Here is a 19295-nt window from a genome sequence, read left to right as displayed (position 1 = left end):
GCGGTAAGGCCTGATATAGAACAGAAATGCTTAAATTTATATGTTGGTTTCTAACAGTTTTTTTGTGTGTTTTGTTATTGTTCTAGATCAGGGGTGGCCAATAGATCAGCCAACTTTGTAAGAGGATTTTGTTTGCAGCTTTGGTCACACCCCCTCAAAACTCACAAAGTTTGTGTTAAACCACTGAAGCCAGAGATGGGAATCTGAGAAGGGGTAATTCTCCTCTTAATTTCTCTCTGTCCTGCTCAGTTGAGCACTAAGTTCATCTTTAAGTCAGCACAACATTGACCATAAAAAGCAATCCAATGACTGGCAGCAAGGCAAAAACAAGTAGATTCTACATTCCCACCTTGGTCTACAAATCATTTGGCTATTGTAGATTCTGACGTGATGAACCTAATAAATGGTGACCTGCTGAGCTGCAGGAGGGGATGGGAGTGAATGCCTTTCAGTGATCAGGTTTCATTAAGGTTTTGTGAGGAGATGTAGTGAGAGGGGTTCAGCGTGACTGATGCTTCTTGAGGCCTGTAAAGCTTATCAAGCATTAACAGTAGGCCAGCGAAGGCAAAACAAGAGAAAAGCTGAATCCTTCAGAATTACTGAAGACAATTTACCGAGTGATGGCATGAACATGCTATAAATAAAAGCAACAATTGGGAAATAAATAATAATAGCACATTCACTTACTATATAAAGGTAATACACATCTATCCTTCCCAAATCACATATAATAGCATTTGCCAGGTGTCTGTTAGTAACTTAATGATGTACACCGTGTTGCTTGGTGCATAAAATGGGACATTTTCAGACTCAGTTAAACAGTAAGGTAGGACAGGATAGTTATAATGCTACATTTAACTAATGAGCAACTTCAAAGATTCAAAAATGTTTCATTGGATAGCTTTTCAAATAAAACAACCAGATGTGCATTTCCTTTAACAACAACCGTGGAACTCCTGATAAAAAAACAAAACAAAACAAAAAAAACCCCAGAAGGTTACCAAAATGAATTTTGATATTCTCTGACATCAACGTTTATTGTCAACCATAATTCTCAGAGAACCTCTATGTGCTGTTACTATGACTGCAGCTTCAAGGAGAATCATAGAGAACGCTTATTGAATAAAGAGCTAAAATGACCCTCTTCATTTTACATTCAAACTGTAAGGAAGGAAATGAAATGAATAAATTAAAAACTTTGTTGTGGTAAAGTAACAGCCTTAATGTGGGGAACCCTGCATAAGACCAGCTGTTGAATTTCTTGGAGGCTTTTTAAAGGTTCCACTAAATTGGGTCAGATAAGTGAAAAGATGTGAAGTTTTACATGAGAGCTAGCTCTTTGACTTTTTAAAACGGCAAAATAAATTAGGTTTACAAATACATAACTGCTTGTGTTTATAGTCAAAGGAACTGATTACTAAAATATTACATTTTTCAATATAGGTATCGCAATTTCTGGACTATTGATTGCACCTGAATAAAAGCCACACCCATTAACTTAAAAAAAAGTTAAAACTGTGACTTTCGTCTTGAGTCAAATTCTTCCCTTAGCTTGTGCTGTTTTCTTCATCACACAGTTGTCCAGCCTTTCAAACCCCATTGGTAAAATCCTTATAATCTATAAGCCACATCACTGTTTAAGCCACAGTGCTGAAAGCGTATGAAAAATTTAGCAACTTGTAGTCCGGAAACTACAATAACCGAGTCCGAGGATGATGTCAGGAAAGCTTAACTTGAGTTTTATGGAATATATGCAAAATATATTCCTTATATGTAGAGCAGAGAAGACAATTGTAAGTACAACACTGTAAGATTAGACCAAATGGCACTAAAAAACAAACAAAAGCAAAGGTGCATCTTCACAAAGACTAAAAGTAGTAAAATGCTGCATCAGTGCAACCTTTAGTAAAGCAGAAATATACCAATGGAAACTTTATGAGTTTGTATGATAATGAGGCAGCAGTAGGGATGAGCTATTGGGAGAGAAGGCAGATTGAAATCAGCAGTGCTGTAAACACGCTGGCACTATTCCCTTAGTTAGTATGCTTGGCAGCACCATTCAAGCAGCAGCTGGATCCATGGAACACATGCACGGGATGTGCTAACGTCCACCGAATGCATGCGGTTAAACAAAGAAGCCCTCTCTGTCCTGCTTTCTCTTGCTCACACAAGCAGAAAGCGAAAGAGCAGGGGACAAACCAAGTCCTCGCACTTACACAGCATCTCTGTCTGAGTTGGTTTCAGATGAACAAAGCAGAATACCAAGTGGCCCACTTACAGGCTATGCAGAGACAAATAGACCAGTCAATCACTGAAGGCTGCTAGAGAATAGCAAATGCTATCAGATGGATTTGAGCAAGACAGAGTATGAGGCCGCTCTGTTTGACTGGTTATTCTACAAAGACAGCTATGTGTGTAAACAATGTGTCACCGTACAGGAAACTACTAGTTATATGCGAACTACAGAAATATCAGTGCTCCATATGCTCCTATTGATGGTCTGAATTGAAAAGAAGAATATTTTTTCAAAAAAGTAATGCATGTAGAACAGCTACTTAAATGAAAAGATAGAGCCAATAGAAAAAGAGCAATTGTAGCTATATTTTCATTTAAGGCCCTTTCTCATGAGAATCACGAATCAAAGGTTAAATTATCTCACCTGATGCACTGCAACACCATCAGGTGGTCTCATGAAAACCACGATGTGTGTCACCACCTATTGCGGAAACTCAAAAGAATGCTTAAAAAAAAAAACACGGCTCACCGGAAACAGCTAGCTGTAATCAAAACTGTCAGCAGGTGCAGATCACCTCGGGATAATCCCATTTTTATTTTCAATCACACCATTTTCCACTGTGTCACATATTATGTAGTCATCTGCTTTCCCTTTGAATATTATCTCGAGTGACTTGACAAATTAATACAGGTGTCAATTAGCTTAGAGGCATTCCAAAAAAGAAAGAAAAAAAAAATCAAAGGATGTCGACAAGTGATATGTTAATAGCTCATTTAAATATTTTTCAATTTAAATAGTGTTTTGTAACCCGGGTACAAAGTAGACATCCATCTAATTGCGTTTAGACAGTAACATAATACTTGAAAGGCAGCAATTTCTCATTAAGCTTCTGCTAGGAGTCAAATCATTCATCGTTGTAGTCTCTTAGGTAATATTAAAGAAGCCACATTCAGAGATATGACTGTATATTCCAACCTTGTTAAAAAAAAGAATTGAAATCAACAATAATGTATATGTTCACCATCTTGTAAAAGTATTTATTAGCGTCAAACAGTTTCACATTTTGCCATGTTGCAACTACAAACTTTGATGCCATACATTTTTTTTTTTTTTTGGTGATTTTTTTTTTTTCTCTATTTTTTAATATACCACAAAGTAGCACATATTTGTGAACAGTAAAGAAACTGATAGATTGGTTTAAATCATTACATTTCCTGCTCCTGCAGAGCCACTAATAATTCTGTCAAACTCAATGATCAACAGAACAATATAGGCCCCGCCCATTGCCCCGCCCCTCGACTTTGACGGGCGAGTTTGGCAGGAAAAAGTATTTCTCAAGAATCAAGAAATAATCGAATTATTCACCTGTACATTTATTTACTGATTTAATGATGTATTTATTAATCTAATATTGTACCATTTGGTTTTCCGTATAAACACACCGTCACTTCCATGATACATGGTGGCAGCATGATGCTGCGGGTGGCTATACAAATTATTAACTCATTAAACAAATATGTGCGCCACTTTTGTAAATTTATTTCCATTATAATGCACTCCTTTGTGTTGTGGCCTATTATATCTCAAGTAAAACACACCGAAGTTTGTTTACAATGTGGGAACATGTGAAAATGTACTTTTACAAGGTACTGTTGTTATGTTTAAAAACAACAGGCATCCCCATTTAGGAGGGAAAAAAATACTAGAAGATGGAATCTTTTATCTCTGCGTGAATCATCTACTCTGCTGAACTGCGAATCTGCGTTCATAAATAATAACTGCAGTGTCAATAATTTTGACAAGCCTTCCACCCCAAGTGAAACAAATGATTCAGGGCTCAAATGGAGGAAAGAGCACAAAAGCCTTCCTGCACTGAATAATGTTTACAGCATAAAAACTATTAATGTGTGAATGCAACTGCATAAAGCTGGAAGCAAATGGCAACGTTTTCAACAGCCGGTTTAATAAGATGCTCCTTTTTTTTTCTTTCTTTTTATTTTTGTTGAAGCTTGTTGCTGTTTTGAATCCACACACCAGGAACAAATACCCCCAGTAGGGCTGCCTTACACTTTTTCTGTAATTGTCACCAGAAAAGGTCATTCACACAACAACAGTTTGAGAAATAATTACTCTATTACATTCAGCTTGTTACTTATTACGCAGTGGGAATCAAAAGAAACGCCAATCACTTTCATTTCTTGGCTCTGTCTGAAGGCACCATTAAAGCAATTAAGTTTTTTTCCTTCTTCTTCTTTGACTCAAGTGCAGAACCTATGACATGAAAGGTAAGCGAGTGTGCAATTTTTGTACCTTTTAGATTGCAAAAAGTTACTGCTGCCTTTTTGTGTTCATTGCACTAACATTGCCTTGATTTCTTGTGCAGTTTGATTCTACAAAGAAACATTCAAAACCGAACAATAAAGGCTAGAAAATACTTTGTATTGATCAATTATGGGTACTTTTTTAGGGGGATTTTCAGTGGAAAGTGCAAGGTGTCTTTGCCATTGGTATTGTGTCAGAAGAATCCATATGGACAATTTGTGAAAGAGCTTGAAAGTTGCACGTGATGTACTGCAGTAGGTCCTACCTTAGTTTTGGGAGCTCATTCAAGAAATTTTCATTGAACCTCAGCATATTCTGAGAACCACAAATCTGAAGAAACACCCCAATAAGGTGAAGTAAAGTACCGAAAAGAAGGCAAGAGTAAGAGACGGAAGTTGTTGGCGGGAAGGAGCCAAACTTCAGTCTATCTCCAGATCTCAAGGCTTTTTTCTGCTTCAAGATGGCAATAAAAGTTGACGGGTGTTCAGAAGATGTGCTGCTGTTATGAGGGAGGAAAAAGACGGGCAACAAAAGAAACCAGCAGCAGCAAAAGCAAGGCATGCAGATTTAAAAACAGGCAGCCACACTGCTTTACTGTGAAGCACTTCAATGTGTTCAAAGTACCTGAGCTTTCTCGTAGCTCGGTTAATTTTTTTTTGCAGATAAGAAGAAAAACGGTACAGAACAGGTGTTTCCACTAATTTTCCCATATGCTAATAGCGGAGCTAATATTTTGTTTACCACTTACTAAATAAGTGTTAAACTTACCAAATAATAGCTAGCACACCCAGCTAGCCCCAAAATTAAATTTTCTAGATGAATTCTACAGCACAAATTTACTTGACTGTTTGAAAACTTTCAATTGCATGAGCTGAATTCTTCATGTAGTTTGACGTTCGTCTTGTTATTATGAAGTGGTTGAAGACTGTGAAGGTCATATTGTTTGAGTTGAGCATTTTAGCATTAGCTTCTGCTAAAATGCCATGTTGGTATAGCACTTCAGCAGAGCAAATCTTTATGATTAGTGCTTTAGGGTTAGTGCAGCTAATGTTTTTTAGCAGCACCCACCACTGGCAGACCTTAAACGTTTCAGATTTTTATTTCTAAGACCAAATTTATTATAAGCAAGAGGAAATATGATAAATCTCCTCTCAGTTGTTTTGTACTGCAGTGTGGCGACCGGTCATAATAAAGCCGTTGTAGAAACACAAATTGTGAGTGAACTTTAACCAGCAGCTAGTTTCTTTTTAAAAGTACAAATGTGATGAAGATAAGATGACACAAATATGTCATCGCTGATTGTCTGGGTTTGGAACTAAGGAACAGAACACCATGTTTAACTATTCCTGTGCCACAGTTTGATAGTTGTGCTATTTTAGCCTGTGATTTTATTCAGAGAATATGTTAAATCAAGCTGCTGGTGAAGTTCCCTCCATCTACATACTCTCAAAACACGCACATCACACATCAACTTCAGGAAAATTTCCCATATAAACCACAATTCTGCCCACTTTCGGATGCTTCCTCTAAAAAAAGAAAACAGCAAAAGGTGCTTTCGCCCCTATAAGAAGAAATTAACCTTCTATCTTTCCCTTGATTCCTTGGACTCCTTAATCATTTCTCTAATCAGACAATGGCATTAATCACAACTCACAGCAATCACACTAACACTGTCACAAATAAAACTGAAGAAATGTTAAATATCCAATCACCTCTACTTATACAAACATGAATATTAGCTGGTGGGGGCGGACTGCGCAGCGAGCAGAAGCTTCAAGTCGCCATGCAAAAGGCTTCGTTATCAACGTTGGCTTCATAGTTCAAAAGCAATTAACATCTTCGCTTACAAGTGGAGAACGAGGCCCGCTCGTTACCAACGGCAGCACCTCAACACGAGCTGATCCGCTGAGCTCATACCAAATTCATGTTGCGTAATAAGAAGCAGGGTGGTGGATAAACCTCTCAGTCAGCTTCCTTCAGGCTAAAGTAGTGTTTTCTAATTAATATCTGAAGCAGCTCCCTGACAAGGGGTCGGCTTATTCATTTTTATTTACCATGTAATTTTAAATGTTCAGTGAATACTGAGAGGAAAATGAAAGGTCTGCCTTAATGGAACTAACTCGTGAGCCGTGTGCTCAGCACTGAGGCTTCACGAAAAGCATTATCTGCTGCGACGTACCGGCTGCAAAGTGTCAGGCTTGCATGGAAGCAATTAGAAACATTGGAATAAGCGTCATGTTTGCGATAACCGTGTTGCGTGGTTTTCCGTTTTCGCAGCCTATAGGTGCAAGGCTCCCAGCCGGTGATTGCGTGACATGGGACTCCGGGCCTAAACAAGCAAAGCTTTCCTTCCTCTGCAGAATCCAAGGAAGCAGTCTTACTATGAACACAGTGAACACAACCCGCTATTTAAAATTTTTAAATTTTTTAAAAACGCTTTACCAACTTTTCTCCATCCATTCAAGCCCATTCACATCCGAGCTACGGGAATCAAAAGTTTTACGACTTACGGTCGTTGCAAAATGAGCCTCCGTAGGATGTCATTGTGCAGTCACAGGTGAAGCCCTCCCACTGCTGGAGACAGACCCCCTGATGGTAGCAGGACTCCTCCGTACAGGTGGTGCTGGGTCCTGAGAGACGGAAATTAGCCAGGAGGATCAAATTAAAATCTGCCATGCATAATAAAAGTAAAATAAAATAAATAAATAAAAAATCAGACATTTTCTGTTACATCTCCAACAGTTCCACTTGTAGTCTGCTCCTCTGGAAACAACTGCAGGATTTATGTTTTAAAGCTTTGGTTAGAACCATGTAGGGATTATTTTTATTTATTAAATTTTTTTTTAAATTATTTATCAAAAAGAATTCAATACAAAAGATCCACGGGTATTAGCAAGATTGCGTACAATGGAATTAAAGCAAACTAACAATGGGCATTTCATGTAACTTTGGCTGAGGAAGAAGAAAAAATGCACTGTTTATCAGTGGCTGATATTTGATTTAGATCAGAGTACATTTAACATTTCATTTGATTAAAGTCTCAGCATCTAGAGAAAGTGTGAAAAGACCCACAATTAAAGTTACTTTAAGTTCTGGGTGAAGTTTCTACACATAATTTTGGGAGCCATGTCATCTGTTTTTAACAACAGATGACATATATCAGCTATTTATATACATTTAAAAAATCCTTTACTTAATTGTACTTTGTAATATAAAGGTATTTTTTGTTAGAAAGTAACTGTTTTTCAGTACCTATAAGCCATCATCAAAAATTAAACACTTCAAACTTATCACTCTGCAAGAAATCTATATGGTATAAAAGTTTGATGCACTGAATATGTTTCGCGATAATTTAATATATTCAGGTTGACCCTGGTGTATCACAAATACAGAAAACCAGCACAGAAACATAGCATCAGTCAATAGTCTAATCTGACATCAGATTAACTACATTTTGTTTAATCAAGAAACCAACTTTTAATTACATCTAAAATCCTTGCTGACATAAACTGACAGATTCCTGTGGCGTTGGCTTCTATACAGTAGACCGCCGTCTAATTGCTGTTCAGTATTTCCTGTTAAATATTGAATATTAAAAAATAAAATGCAGCTTGGGAAGTTGGAATATGTTGACACGCTGTCGGCCGGCAGTTCATTTTTAGATTTAGCACAGTGAAACATCTTAAAACTGTAAACATTGATTATTTGTCAGCTTCTTCGTCTTTTTCTTTTTCAAAAGCTATATAATTTTTATTTTATTTATTTTTTTTTTTTCCACAAAATTTGCAACGATATCGCTTATTTTTCACTTTGTCAAAAGTGCGTAACATTTTAGGGAACCACGGACTCGCTGAGCTGGCTTTTTCTTTCATTATAACTATATTTTACAACTTTCTTTCGACAATATTGCGTCTGTATACTTTCAATAGCATAACTATTCTCATAATATGACTTTATTCTTGTATTTAAAAAAAAAAAAAATATTAGTCTTGCCCTACTACTCCATCATGCTAACTTTACTAACCTCCGCTGCCGTTTTTCTTTTCACTGTCACAAACCTCTCCACCTCCTCTCCTCTATGGAGGGTAGACATGTTTGTATCCTCCTCCATCAGCTGCGAACACAGTTCTCTAGTAGTTCTGTTTTGGCTAGTTCTTCTAACGGCTTGAAAAGACAGCTCATTGATTATTTTGAACACTGCTGCCACCTATTGACAAGAGGCTTGTTTATAAGTCAAGAAGGGAAAAAGAAGGAAAATATAAAGTTCTCCTGCTTCCTGCTGGCTACCGACCCAGTATGCTGTTACTTATTATTACTCCTCAGCGTTCGCTATTTATTGCTTAATAAGACACAAACCAAAAGGAAACAAGATCACAATTTGTCAAACAAAAAAAAAAAAAAAAAAAAAAGTTGATTGTTGGAGATTGTTGGTGAAAATGCTTTAGAATAGATATTTGATTAGGCTGCAGATGAAGTCTTAGGTGGGATGATTATATTTGAAACAAATGTGCGGTGGCTTTTGTGTTGATGGCAGTGGGGCTTCTCATTACAGCCTCAATTAAACAGAGATTTTCAAAGAACCGTGGTTCACTTCCAGACTAATTTGTTTGTGCACAGATAAACAGCCTCTGCACTGTGCCATTTACAAATGGCCTAGTTAAAAAAAATGGCCCCAGCCCCTTTAATTCTACAAAAAACAAACACACAAGTAACCAATCAGATTTTTCCTTTTTTTTTTTTGTTTAGGAAACAACTATTACCTTTTTGCTTAATAATTAATTGGCATTCTTAAGAGCCAATAGATCAGCATGCAATTACTTCCTTCCTCTTTAATTTAGAAAACAAATTTTAGTTTCACCTAAACTCCTTGTCGATTTGGGTTTGTTGGAGTGTGAATTCCCATCTGCTGTTTGCTCCAAATGTTTGAGGAAAATCCTGCTGTACTAAGGGGGGAACACGCTTAATATGACTATAAAACCCAAGTAAACACATCTTCATTCCCTTTCTGCAGTCGGCTCTGCACTCCACGAACAGCTTGCTTATAAATGAAACATCTGCCTATGTACAAACTGTGCATCCAGTTGGAAATTGGCTTATGCCTCAGAATAAAAGAACCTCGAAATGAAACATCTTATTAAATCTCGAAATTTGATTTTACGTCTGCTTTAGGCACCAAATACTCAAGCTTCCCATTTAAGTTCCCAGGGCTTTCAGATCTAAGTTCAGATGTGTAGTAAAATGTGGAGCAAAAGCTCCTTTAGTAAGACCTTTGCCTTAAACACATCAGAAACGGCAGCCATCTGTGACAACCGAGGAGGAACCGTAAGTAAGAATACTCTTAAGGGCAGAGAAATTATTCCTGAAATTGCTGTAAAATTATATGTTTTATGTGTTTATGCAACATCGACAGGAGGATAATTGAATTTCTAACAACCTCTGGTTTATTTGTCAAAAATAAAATAAATAAATAAATAAAAAAAATCAAAACCTCCAAAAATCTGCTCAGGTATTAGAGCTCAGTTTCCTGGGAGTCGGATCATTAACAACCATTGTGTGTGCCTGCAGGAAAGGGTGAGATAACTTAATGCAATTTTAAACTGTGTTTGGAGCAAAGTAATTGTGGGTTGTAAGTGTGGGCAGGTAATAAGGCTAGCTGGCAGAAACGGCATCATTTAGGAGGAAGTGTTGGGGGGGAGGGAACCCAGAACACATGAAAAGCTTCAGCCGGTGCGGTTTCAGCCAGTGTTCCCCACAGGGAAATTAAGCCTGGGTTCTCCTGTGCTCAGTAGGCTACCGAGACATGGTGGACTGTGGCTCAGGGTACAGTTTGTGTGAAAAGAGGGAGGACTGTAACTGCCAAAAACTACTGTTATACCCAGGATTAACTGACATCAGAGCCATTTAGCCCGAGACATGCAGCAACCCAAGCATGGCGGAGGTAGAAACGGTGCTAAGGCGAGACGAAAGGAAAGCCACAAAGCAACAAAAATGGGGTGTTAGTGAGATTAACCACACTGTCGATAGCAGAGAGAGGGGAAAAATCGCCCGCCTCCTGCAGGATTTACGGAGTAACTAGGACAATACACAAAGAAAGGAGACTAAAGGCTGGCCCAGGCACTCGGAATCTGTGTGGTTACGAAACAGCCGTTTCCGTCTTTGAATTCGTCAAACGTCACACGAGATTTGAAACGGCGGTTTTCTGTCAACGAGGTAGAAGGAATCACCGTGACTCAGCTTGGATAATAATACCTGAAATCAAGGGCAGTTGATTTTTCCTCCCCTGGTAACTCACAGGGGAGATAATTATCGAATGGTCTTTCCTTAAAAAAATTTTTAAAAAAGAATTCAGAAGCCCTAAGGTATTTATTATGACTTAGACTGTTTTATGGAGGGTGACTGGTCCTGTGATGCACCCTGGAGAAGGGCACCAGCTGCTCTGCGACCCCTGACAGGATAAGCGGGCATAGACTACGGGGCGGGTGAATGGATGATGGATGAACGTGACAAAGAGAAGCTTCTCGTACCGTCGCAGCCTCGTTCCACCTGCCCCACCTTGTGGAGGGCATCTGCGATCAGGTCAGGGAGTCTCCCGTTCAGGTCCACAGAGGCCAGGCAGCCCTGGTACCCGTCCCGGGACGCGATCAGTTTGGGCAGATTGCTGTACATGCTCTTCGTCACGCCACCGATGTACAGCTCTCCTGCAAAACACACACATGAAGAAGGCTGTAAGAGATGCGAACAAACAAAAATGATACGCAAGAAACTTCTGGTTTTACTAGAAATCTGAGGCTAATCTTTGACAAACAGCCATTCTTCTTGAATTGTAGCTTTGAATTTAATGACTTTGTAATTCCATCTTAAACCTTATTAACACTAGCATAAACTCACCTGTTGTTTTATTTTTATTTTTTCAAATCTAAGGAATTAAGGCATTAAAAGGTAACAAACCTCTGTGTTGCATTTTTCTGAAAATTAACAATGTTACATAATTTTCAAACTCCAACTAGTTCAGTCAAGTCAGACGTGTCAGTAATCTAAGCAGAAATAGTCAACTAATAAACTTGTTCAGAATGACCTCCTGATTATGTTGTTTTTACTCTTCTTCAGGTTAACATATTGTAGAAGAAATCAGTAGATGAGGTAACGTTAATCTCCAACAGGTTTCATGGAATCATTGGCAGACTGACCTTTCCTACAGATTAGTCCAATAGTACAGCAGCATGTGCAACAAATCTCTGAAGATACTTGGAGTGAGTTACAATAGTTAATTTCCCTTTGGGATGAATAAGGCATAAAGTATTTTTAGACTAAATTGAACTGAAAGACATGTCATGAACCGAATTATCACAAGTCGTATCAAAATAGAAAATAGTGCAAGCTAACGCTAGCATCTCAATTAAGACATTAAACACCCAAAAGTGAGCATTTTTGGCATGAATACATGATTTGGTATGAATATTATGGCCATTTTCTCAAACGAGCAAGTCCGGTGGCAGAAGTTGACATTGACAAAATAAATAGAAACGTTACTTTAAACAGCATAAGGTTGTTATGCTGTTACTGCTTACTGCAGTAACTAACAGTAAGCAGTTAGTTACTGCAGCCCATCTAAGTTCAGAAACATTCATGTCTGGAGAATTTTTATTTCACAGAAAGTATAAATGAAAAAATTAAAAAAACAATAAGCGTGGATATGTGACAGGTGTCATGTTATAAACAATATCTGGGTCATTTCTACAAAGAATTTTAAACACTACTCCCATAGTTGGGTACTTATGTTAAAAATATGTTTATTTTGGAAAACTTAATTCTAAAAAAAAACAAAACAAAACTCAATTCAGAGAATCCAAACTTTTCTTACAGTTCCCTTGCTTTAAGCAGTCATTGGAGCTCTCACAGGTTTCTATATATTCTGCTCTCTGCGGTTATCTTTGACCTTTAACCCTGTTGTTATAATGTAACAGCCTCTTGTTGCAGCAGACGTAGGGCATCTTGTTTATACAGTGAAAGCAATTTTTTTAACTACAAAGAAATTAACTTGTTAAAGTTGAAAGTGTATAAAAACAAAGAGATTGTTGCAGTTTATTGTGCAAAATGCAGCAGCTTATGGTTTTCAAAAGAACAGTTATCGTCATAAAGAGTAATTTCCTTTCCTTGTTAGCTGTAAGCACATTTAAAAGTGATTTATCCGCTCTAGTTGCTCCAGACCTTCTCCGGCAAATTACACTAACAAAAATAAAGTTTTTCAGCTATACTCCATATGAAACCGCTTATTAAACTATTAATTTTAAAGCTATGAAGTAGTGTGTGTGCATCTTCTGGTTAAAAAAACAAAACACACACACAAAAAAATAAATAATTGCACGTCACTTTTGCGCTGTACAAATACAACGTGCTCTACATGCTGCTTAATTTCTTCACTCCAAAATGTTTCATTAGCAGCTGCTGGTAAAGGAGAGATGAGCAAAACTTCAAGCCACTAAAGAACAAACGGGGATCCCACGAATCACAGCATGCGTCTTAAGAGTGCATCCTCTGAAGGTGCGCGCTACCACATACACACGCACACACACACCTGTCAAAATATTACCCTCACCGCCACACAGGAAAATTGACATCTCCAAGCCAAGCAAATGTGTCTGTCAGTAGGTATGCTCCTTAGAGACGTCCCTGACAGAGTGGCTGTCATTACCGAGGCGGCAGAAGCATGTTTGGATGATTACATGATTCAAAGAAGCAGCTTACAGTTGACACAAATAGCTTTGCCAGCGTCAACCCGCCACACTGGAAATGGGATTTGATGTCTGAAAGAATTTTTATCTACTGTACTCTTTGGAGGAGAGACGCAGGACGTACACAGTGCACTTTTTTATGAACGGAGCAGAAAATTGCGAATCCTAAAGCAAAGATGATAAAAAAAGCTGAGGTTTGGGAACTCTCGGTGCTCAAGCACAATTACTGTCTCTTTGTATTACAGCATAAAAGAGGGGAGGGAGAGAAAAAAAAAACTCATCTAGTTTTAAACCTAATTATTTTTCTCCCCTGTCTCTTCGTTGCGGCTCCTCCATTCTGTCAAGTCGCTGAAAGCAGCAAGTGAAATTATGGCAAGCGTAAGAAAAAGTGAAGAAAAAAAAAAGGGTCTTTGATGTCAGGGGATATGAATAAACACGGTTTGAAATGCTTCAAGGTTTTCGTATCATCAAAACCTATACTTTATCTTTGAGCAGGCACAAAAACGGAGACCCAGCAGAAACTCCTCCACGCGGGGACAAGATGCTGCTGAGCAGATAAGATCATCAGAAAGCCGGAAGAATTTCCCGTCATCTAAAAACTGGGGAAAATTTCACAGCGCAGGACGGAGCCGCAAGGTCAATTATATGTGGACTTTGGGTAATGGAATGAGTCAATGATGTTTGCCGACTTCTCTCCAGAATTAATGAGCACTTGACACTTCATATTTTCCAGCCAGGGCTCCCGGACATTATAATCAATACAATAAATTCGTTAACCATCCGCCTGAGTGATGTCCTGAAATCACAGCCGTGAAAGCCATTTAGCAAACATTAAATTAATCTAAAAAATATAAATAAATTTTAAAAAATAAAGCAAACGGTGCATTTTTTGCCAAAGGCAACATGTTTTAGACTCCATTGGCTGTTGGTTTAACGACAGAAGGCGAGAGGTAGTTGAATGGCTGTAAAGTAAGGGTGAAATAATTGGAATTAATTCAAATATTCATTAAACTAAGTGGGCGGGCATTGTGTTGTATTCTGAACTGAATATTCTCATTTAATATCATGGGCGGGACAATAAATCTGCCAGTGGTTTTGTGGTGTGAACGTATGCTAATGAGCAGGAGTGAGTCTGTCTGGTGTAGAGAATCACTCCCCTTACCCACCTGTTGGTGGAAGCAGTGAGTTGGTGGTGTGTGAGAACCAATATAAGAAAATCTTAAAGTGAGCAAGTTGGAGAAACATCCAGTGTGAAAAAAAAAAACTCAAACCATCACAGCAAAGGATAGCTATAAAACCAGTAACTCACATTTGTTGTTCTTAGATTACACTTTACCAAATGACCAACTGACTTTAAACGCACCACATTACAATTAGTATTGGTCTAGACCACATGTGATTAGATTCCAAACATATGATTGGACTGTATTAGAATAAACTGGAATTTAGGCTAATGCTAATTCTGTATGTCAGCTGAGTTAAACTTGAGATTGAAAATAAACTTGGCTGATACTGACTGAAAAGATGTTCTTTTTCTAAAACAGATAGATGGTTTCAAAAACACCTGCGACAACATGGAACCATTTCCAGAAATGTTTTCATCCACATGGAAACACAAAGAACGGCCCCAAAACACAGTTTTTTACTCCTCCAAACCTGCAGGTGGCAGTAAACAGGGAGTATGGAACATGCAGTTAAAACCTTCACAAGAAGAAAACAAGAACGGTGAACAACAAAAGATGAGCGGGTCCTCTAGAACTCCATTTCTGGTGAAAATAAAATCAAAACAATGTTTCCCTTTTAGAGAAAACAATCCAATGTGATCGGGGTCTAGAGATCAGAAGCTCAGTTAATGATACTTTAATTTTTTTAAAATTCAAATATTTGTAAGTGATATTTCTCCTCAAGGTTATAATGTTGAAATTAAATTATATATAAAAAAGTGTGTATTCTGACATATTTAAATGGTTTTCACAAAACGTGACAAAATAATATTTAGCATGGACAATTCTCAGAATGTCTGTTCTTGGCTACGTTAGAATGAATAATCTAATATACATAAAATTAGTTTAGACAAAAGTCATTTATTGGGTCAAGAACAACATGATAAATTGTATGACTCGAGTTATCTTAGCACAGGCTTTATTAGCATTAATGCCTGCTTCAAAGTAAGAACATTGAGCTGAAGAAGGTTTACTCCGTGCCAGACGCTGCATCCTACGCTGGCTCTGCTGGACCCAGCCGTAATGTCTGTGGTGCTGCTGAAGAGCTCTAAGAGATTCCTGGGATTGGACAAAATATAGTCAGGCAGGCATCACAGAACACCACTTTCACCTCCATGATCACCGTAATGACCCCTCACACTGAGTGGAGGAATGGGTGTGTTTGACTATGGGGCCCGAGAGAGCCACTGACTCTACCGTTTGAAAGAACACACCAGGCTGACATTTATGTAAGGAAGAGAAGATTTTCAATGGGTTTTAAAGAGGGATGAAGATCTCTCTATTGATGCTTTCATTAGTCCTTTAAGGCATAATCTTAACTGTTAAATCATGTTCACACCTTGAGCACACTTTGGTTGGTCTGAGTGGTCAAAAAAAAAATCTATTAAAACTAAAGAAACTTTATTGTTGAAACTAAGAAATACTCAACAGTTCTGCCCTTCTATTTCAAACTAATTGTTGGGTTATTATTATATTAAGTACTTTACCTTTACTTAATTTTTTTTTCAATCTGTGTTGAACAAAAAAATCAGCTTGGTGGCCACATAAAGGGAGGGAAGTATCTAAATATAGTTTATAATCATTTTCACCAGAAATGATAGTAATGTTGTACTCAAACAACTATCAATCAGGGAAAAACTATCAAAAGTCACTGTTACAGTTGGAGAAATCAAGCTTTTCACAATATAATTGCTGTGAAAGTAAAGAAAAGAGCTTTGTGTGTGTGTGTGTGTGTGTATATATATATATATATATATATATATATATATATACTGCTCAAAAAAATAAAGGGAACATTTCACTTTATTTTTGTGTGTGGCTCCAAATCCATGCCTCCATTGGTTAATAAATTTGATTTCCATTGATGATTTTTGTGTGATTTTGTTGTCAGCACATTCAACTTTGTGCAGAACAAAGTATTCAATGAGAATATTTCATTCTTTCAGACCTAGGATGTGTTATTTGAGTGTTCCCTTTATTTTTTTGAGCAGTGTATATATATATATTATATATATATATATAACAGAGAACTTTGCTTTTATGACAAAGTGTTAAAATCCATCATTGGTGTTAGGTGGCTCATTTCCTTTGGTGAGAACACCTCAGAAGCACAAAACCAAACCTGTGTGTATTTCATCCTCGGCTATAATTGGCTCCCCGAGTGGAGTGATGGTTTCACAGTCGTCACCCATATCCACCAACACTCTGATATGCATTATTTACATTCATCATTAGGAGAGGTCTGATAATGAAAAGAAAAAGGCCATGAATGCGCAATGTGCAATCTTTGGGCTCAATCCATAGACTCCCTCTAGACGGCTCTCTGGTGAACACAGAGCCCACCATTAACTTTCATTAAATGCTCTATTAAGATCCTCTCCCTCACTCTTGGTTTCTCCCCCACTCTCTCTCTCTCTCTCTCTCTCTCTCTCTCTCTCTCTCTCTCCTTTTTCCGCCTCGTGTTTGCCTCACCGTCACGCTGGCTCTAATTGGTGAAGATTGAATCATTACTAATCAAAAAAACACACAAAATCAACCACAAAAACAGAAACAACTGTCGGGCGATGGGGTGTGTGTTGCAAGGAGGGCCAGAACAACGGCAGCGAGCCGGAATACGCAGGGAATCTGATTGCTAATTACAGAGGCGCTCCCTTATCCACAGTCATCACAACAGGACGACTGGTCTGAGGAATAAATGTTGAGCCTGCTTGTGCAGTAATTGCCGATGCTAAATTATAAGTTGTCTCATCGTGTTGCGCGCATAGTCTCTGTGTTTGGAAGGTCTGAGAACAAATGATATGGAAAGGCAGAAGGCAACTGAAGCTATAATTACTTGAGGGTGCGCTATTTTGACAACAGGTGTCTCTTGCTGTAGCTGAACTCCTCTGTGACTTCAGGTGGCAGAATGCAGCTCTGAAGTGGTTCCTTCAGACAATGCTGTAAAAATAGCTCTTCATCTGATTATTTGCAGGAAACTGAAGAAGGGAGGTAAACATGGCTGTCATTTCTCATTACTGCTGCAATAAATTCAAACTTATCTTACCTGTACATACCTCTCAGGGATGACGTTATGACTAGGCGTGCACTGATTGCAGCTTTCTGGTCATGACTGATTTTTTAAAAAAAGTCTGATTTGCCAATTGCGATGTTCTCGATTTTATTATCTGAGAAGTTATTAAATGTAGCGACAAAGTTGCTAAGTTCCACTGGGTTCCAAAATATATATATGTATGAAGTTGTCTTATGGTTTTCAGCCGAATTAGGACTATTTTTTGCACCACTGAATCCTAAAATGACATCCATGTTTCTCAATCAGGTCAGTTTTTTTTTTAATTTGACTTAGACAAATCCAATCTTCAGACTAAATTGATGACATTTTTATGACATCATCAGTTCATTTCCCTTAATATTTCTCATCCAAAAAAGGTTTTAGGAGAAAAAGAAGATGTTTTAACAGATTGTATTAATTACATGTAACAACCTTGGATTTCTGTAAACTGAATAATAAACACTGATAAGGGTAAGTACATGTGAACTGAACATTACGTCTCCGTCTCTTCCCTGTCCTGATGGAATCTCTCCTCCTGCTCATCACTCATTGATCAGATTCTCCAGATGTGAGAACAAGTCCTGCATTTTGATGCTCATGTTGCTCCATAGTTCAGAAAGTTGACCTGACTGAGCAAAAGCAATGTGATTTTAGGATTCAGCTCATCAACATGACCATAAAGCAGTTGGAAAAACCCCAGACAGTGTTATTGGCTGTTGACCAGCTGGCCTGTAATTTGCTGAACAAGCAAATGTTATCCCTGAAGGGTCCTGCTCAAAACATCCACCACTAACACAATCTGACACTTTATAAGACTCCTTAAACCTTCAGGAACATGAAGGCTAAAGGAGAAACCAAAACAGTACAAGCAAAGTGTGCTTAATAAAGTGGCTGGTGAGAGTATATGTAATTTTACGGGGATGAAGTTTATGAAAGTGTTCATCCTAAAAGAGTTTGTGGCCTCCCTGACAGTCCTTCACTGCTCTGTGAGCTCTTGACAAATTCTTGGCAGAGTTACGTGCCAATGCTTGTTGAAAGATTGTACAGTGACACAGACAGGCTCCATTACGTACTTTTCACGCTTCTTTCCCCCCTCTGAGATGTCACTCTGCATTCAGAATCTTTTGCTTTTCCTAGATTCATCTCTGCTGTCTCTCCATCACCACCTTTCATCCTCCACATTCCTAATATTTGTCTTAGTCTCTCTGCCGTCTCGTTTTGCTCCGTCTGTTATTGTTATTGTGTCAACAGGATCCAGAACTTTCTTTGTTGCGTCTTTGTTTTACCTCCAGTTTTATTGTTAGAAATTGTTTCTAGAGTAATGGTGACAATAAATTGAATACTCAATGTAAGCAGTCATGAGAAAAATGAAGCTTTCCACAACGCTCAGAATAGATATTGGAAAGCTAAGCGAAGTGCAACAAACGTGAATATGGACTTTTATGAATTTGATCAAAGCATAAATGTCCCCTGGACAATTGTTTCTCTGCAAACAAGTGTGTCGAACTGGAAGGTACGTGAAATAGGCCACTGTACACTTTTGGCTTTTTTTTTTTTCTTTTTTTTTATAATCTGACTTATGTAGAAAAGATAGGCTGCCAGTAAAACAGACATGTGCTACTTTGCTTTCTTAAAAATTATATTCGTACCACAATATTTTCACTATACTTAACTCACAGGTACTGTAGTTTCACAATGCTTGAGTATGGATCAGCTTTGTACAATAACACATC

At 38.0% G+C, this 19295-nt stretch overlaps 1 protein-coding gene across 7 annotated transcripts in view; it reads right to left on the bottom strand.

Annotated features, from left to right (window-relative positions):
* Nucleotides 1-19295, bottom strand: part of nrxn2b (neurexin 2b) — an 825611-nt gene that overhangs the window by 422266 nt on the left and 384050 nt on the right. For all 7 annotated transcript variants that reach the window (XM_015016195.1, XM_015016655.1, XM_015016584.1 and 4 more), the window contains 2 exons: nucleotides 11083-11256; nucleotides 7069-7188 (listed from right to left, as the gene is read on the bottom strand). In XM_015016195.1, the coding sequence (XP_014871681.1) occupies nucleotides 7069-7188; nucleotides 11083-11256 (294 nt within the window). The remainder of the gene's footprint in view (nucleotides 1-7068; nucleotides 7189-11082; nucleotides 11257-19295) is intronic.

This window comes from Poecilia latipinna, unplaced genomic scaffold, assembly GCF_001443285.1.
Source record: "Poecilia latipinna isolate Pla-1442-1.1 unplaced genomic scaffold, P_latipinna-1.0 Scaffold6, whole genome shotgun sequence".
Taxonomy (NCBI): Eukaryota; Metazoa; Chordata; class Actinopteri; order Cyprinodontiformes; family Poeciliidae; genus Poecilia; species Poecilia latipinna.
The sequence above is the reverse complement of the archived record's forward strand: the minus strand, read 5'-3'. Positions and strand labels throughout refer to the sequence as shown.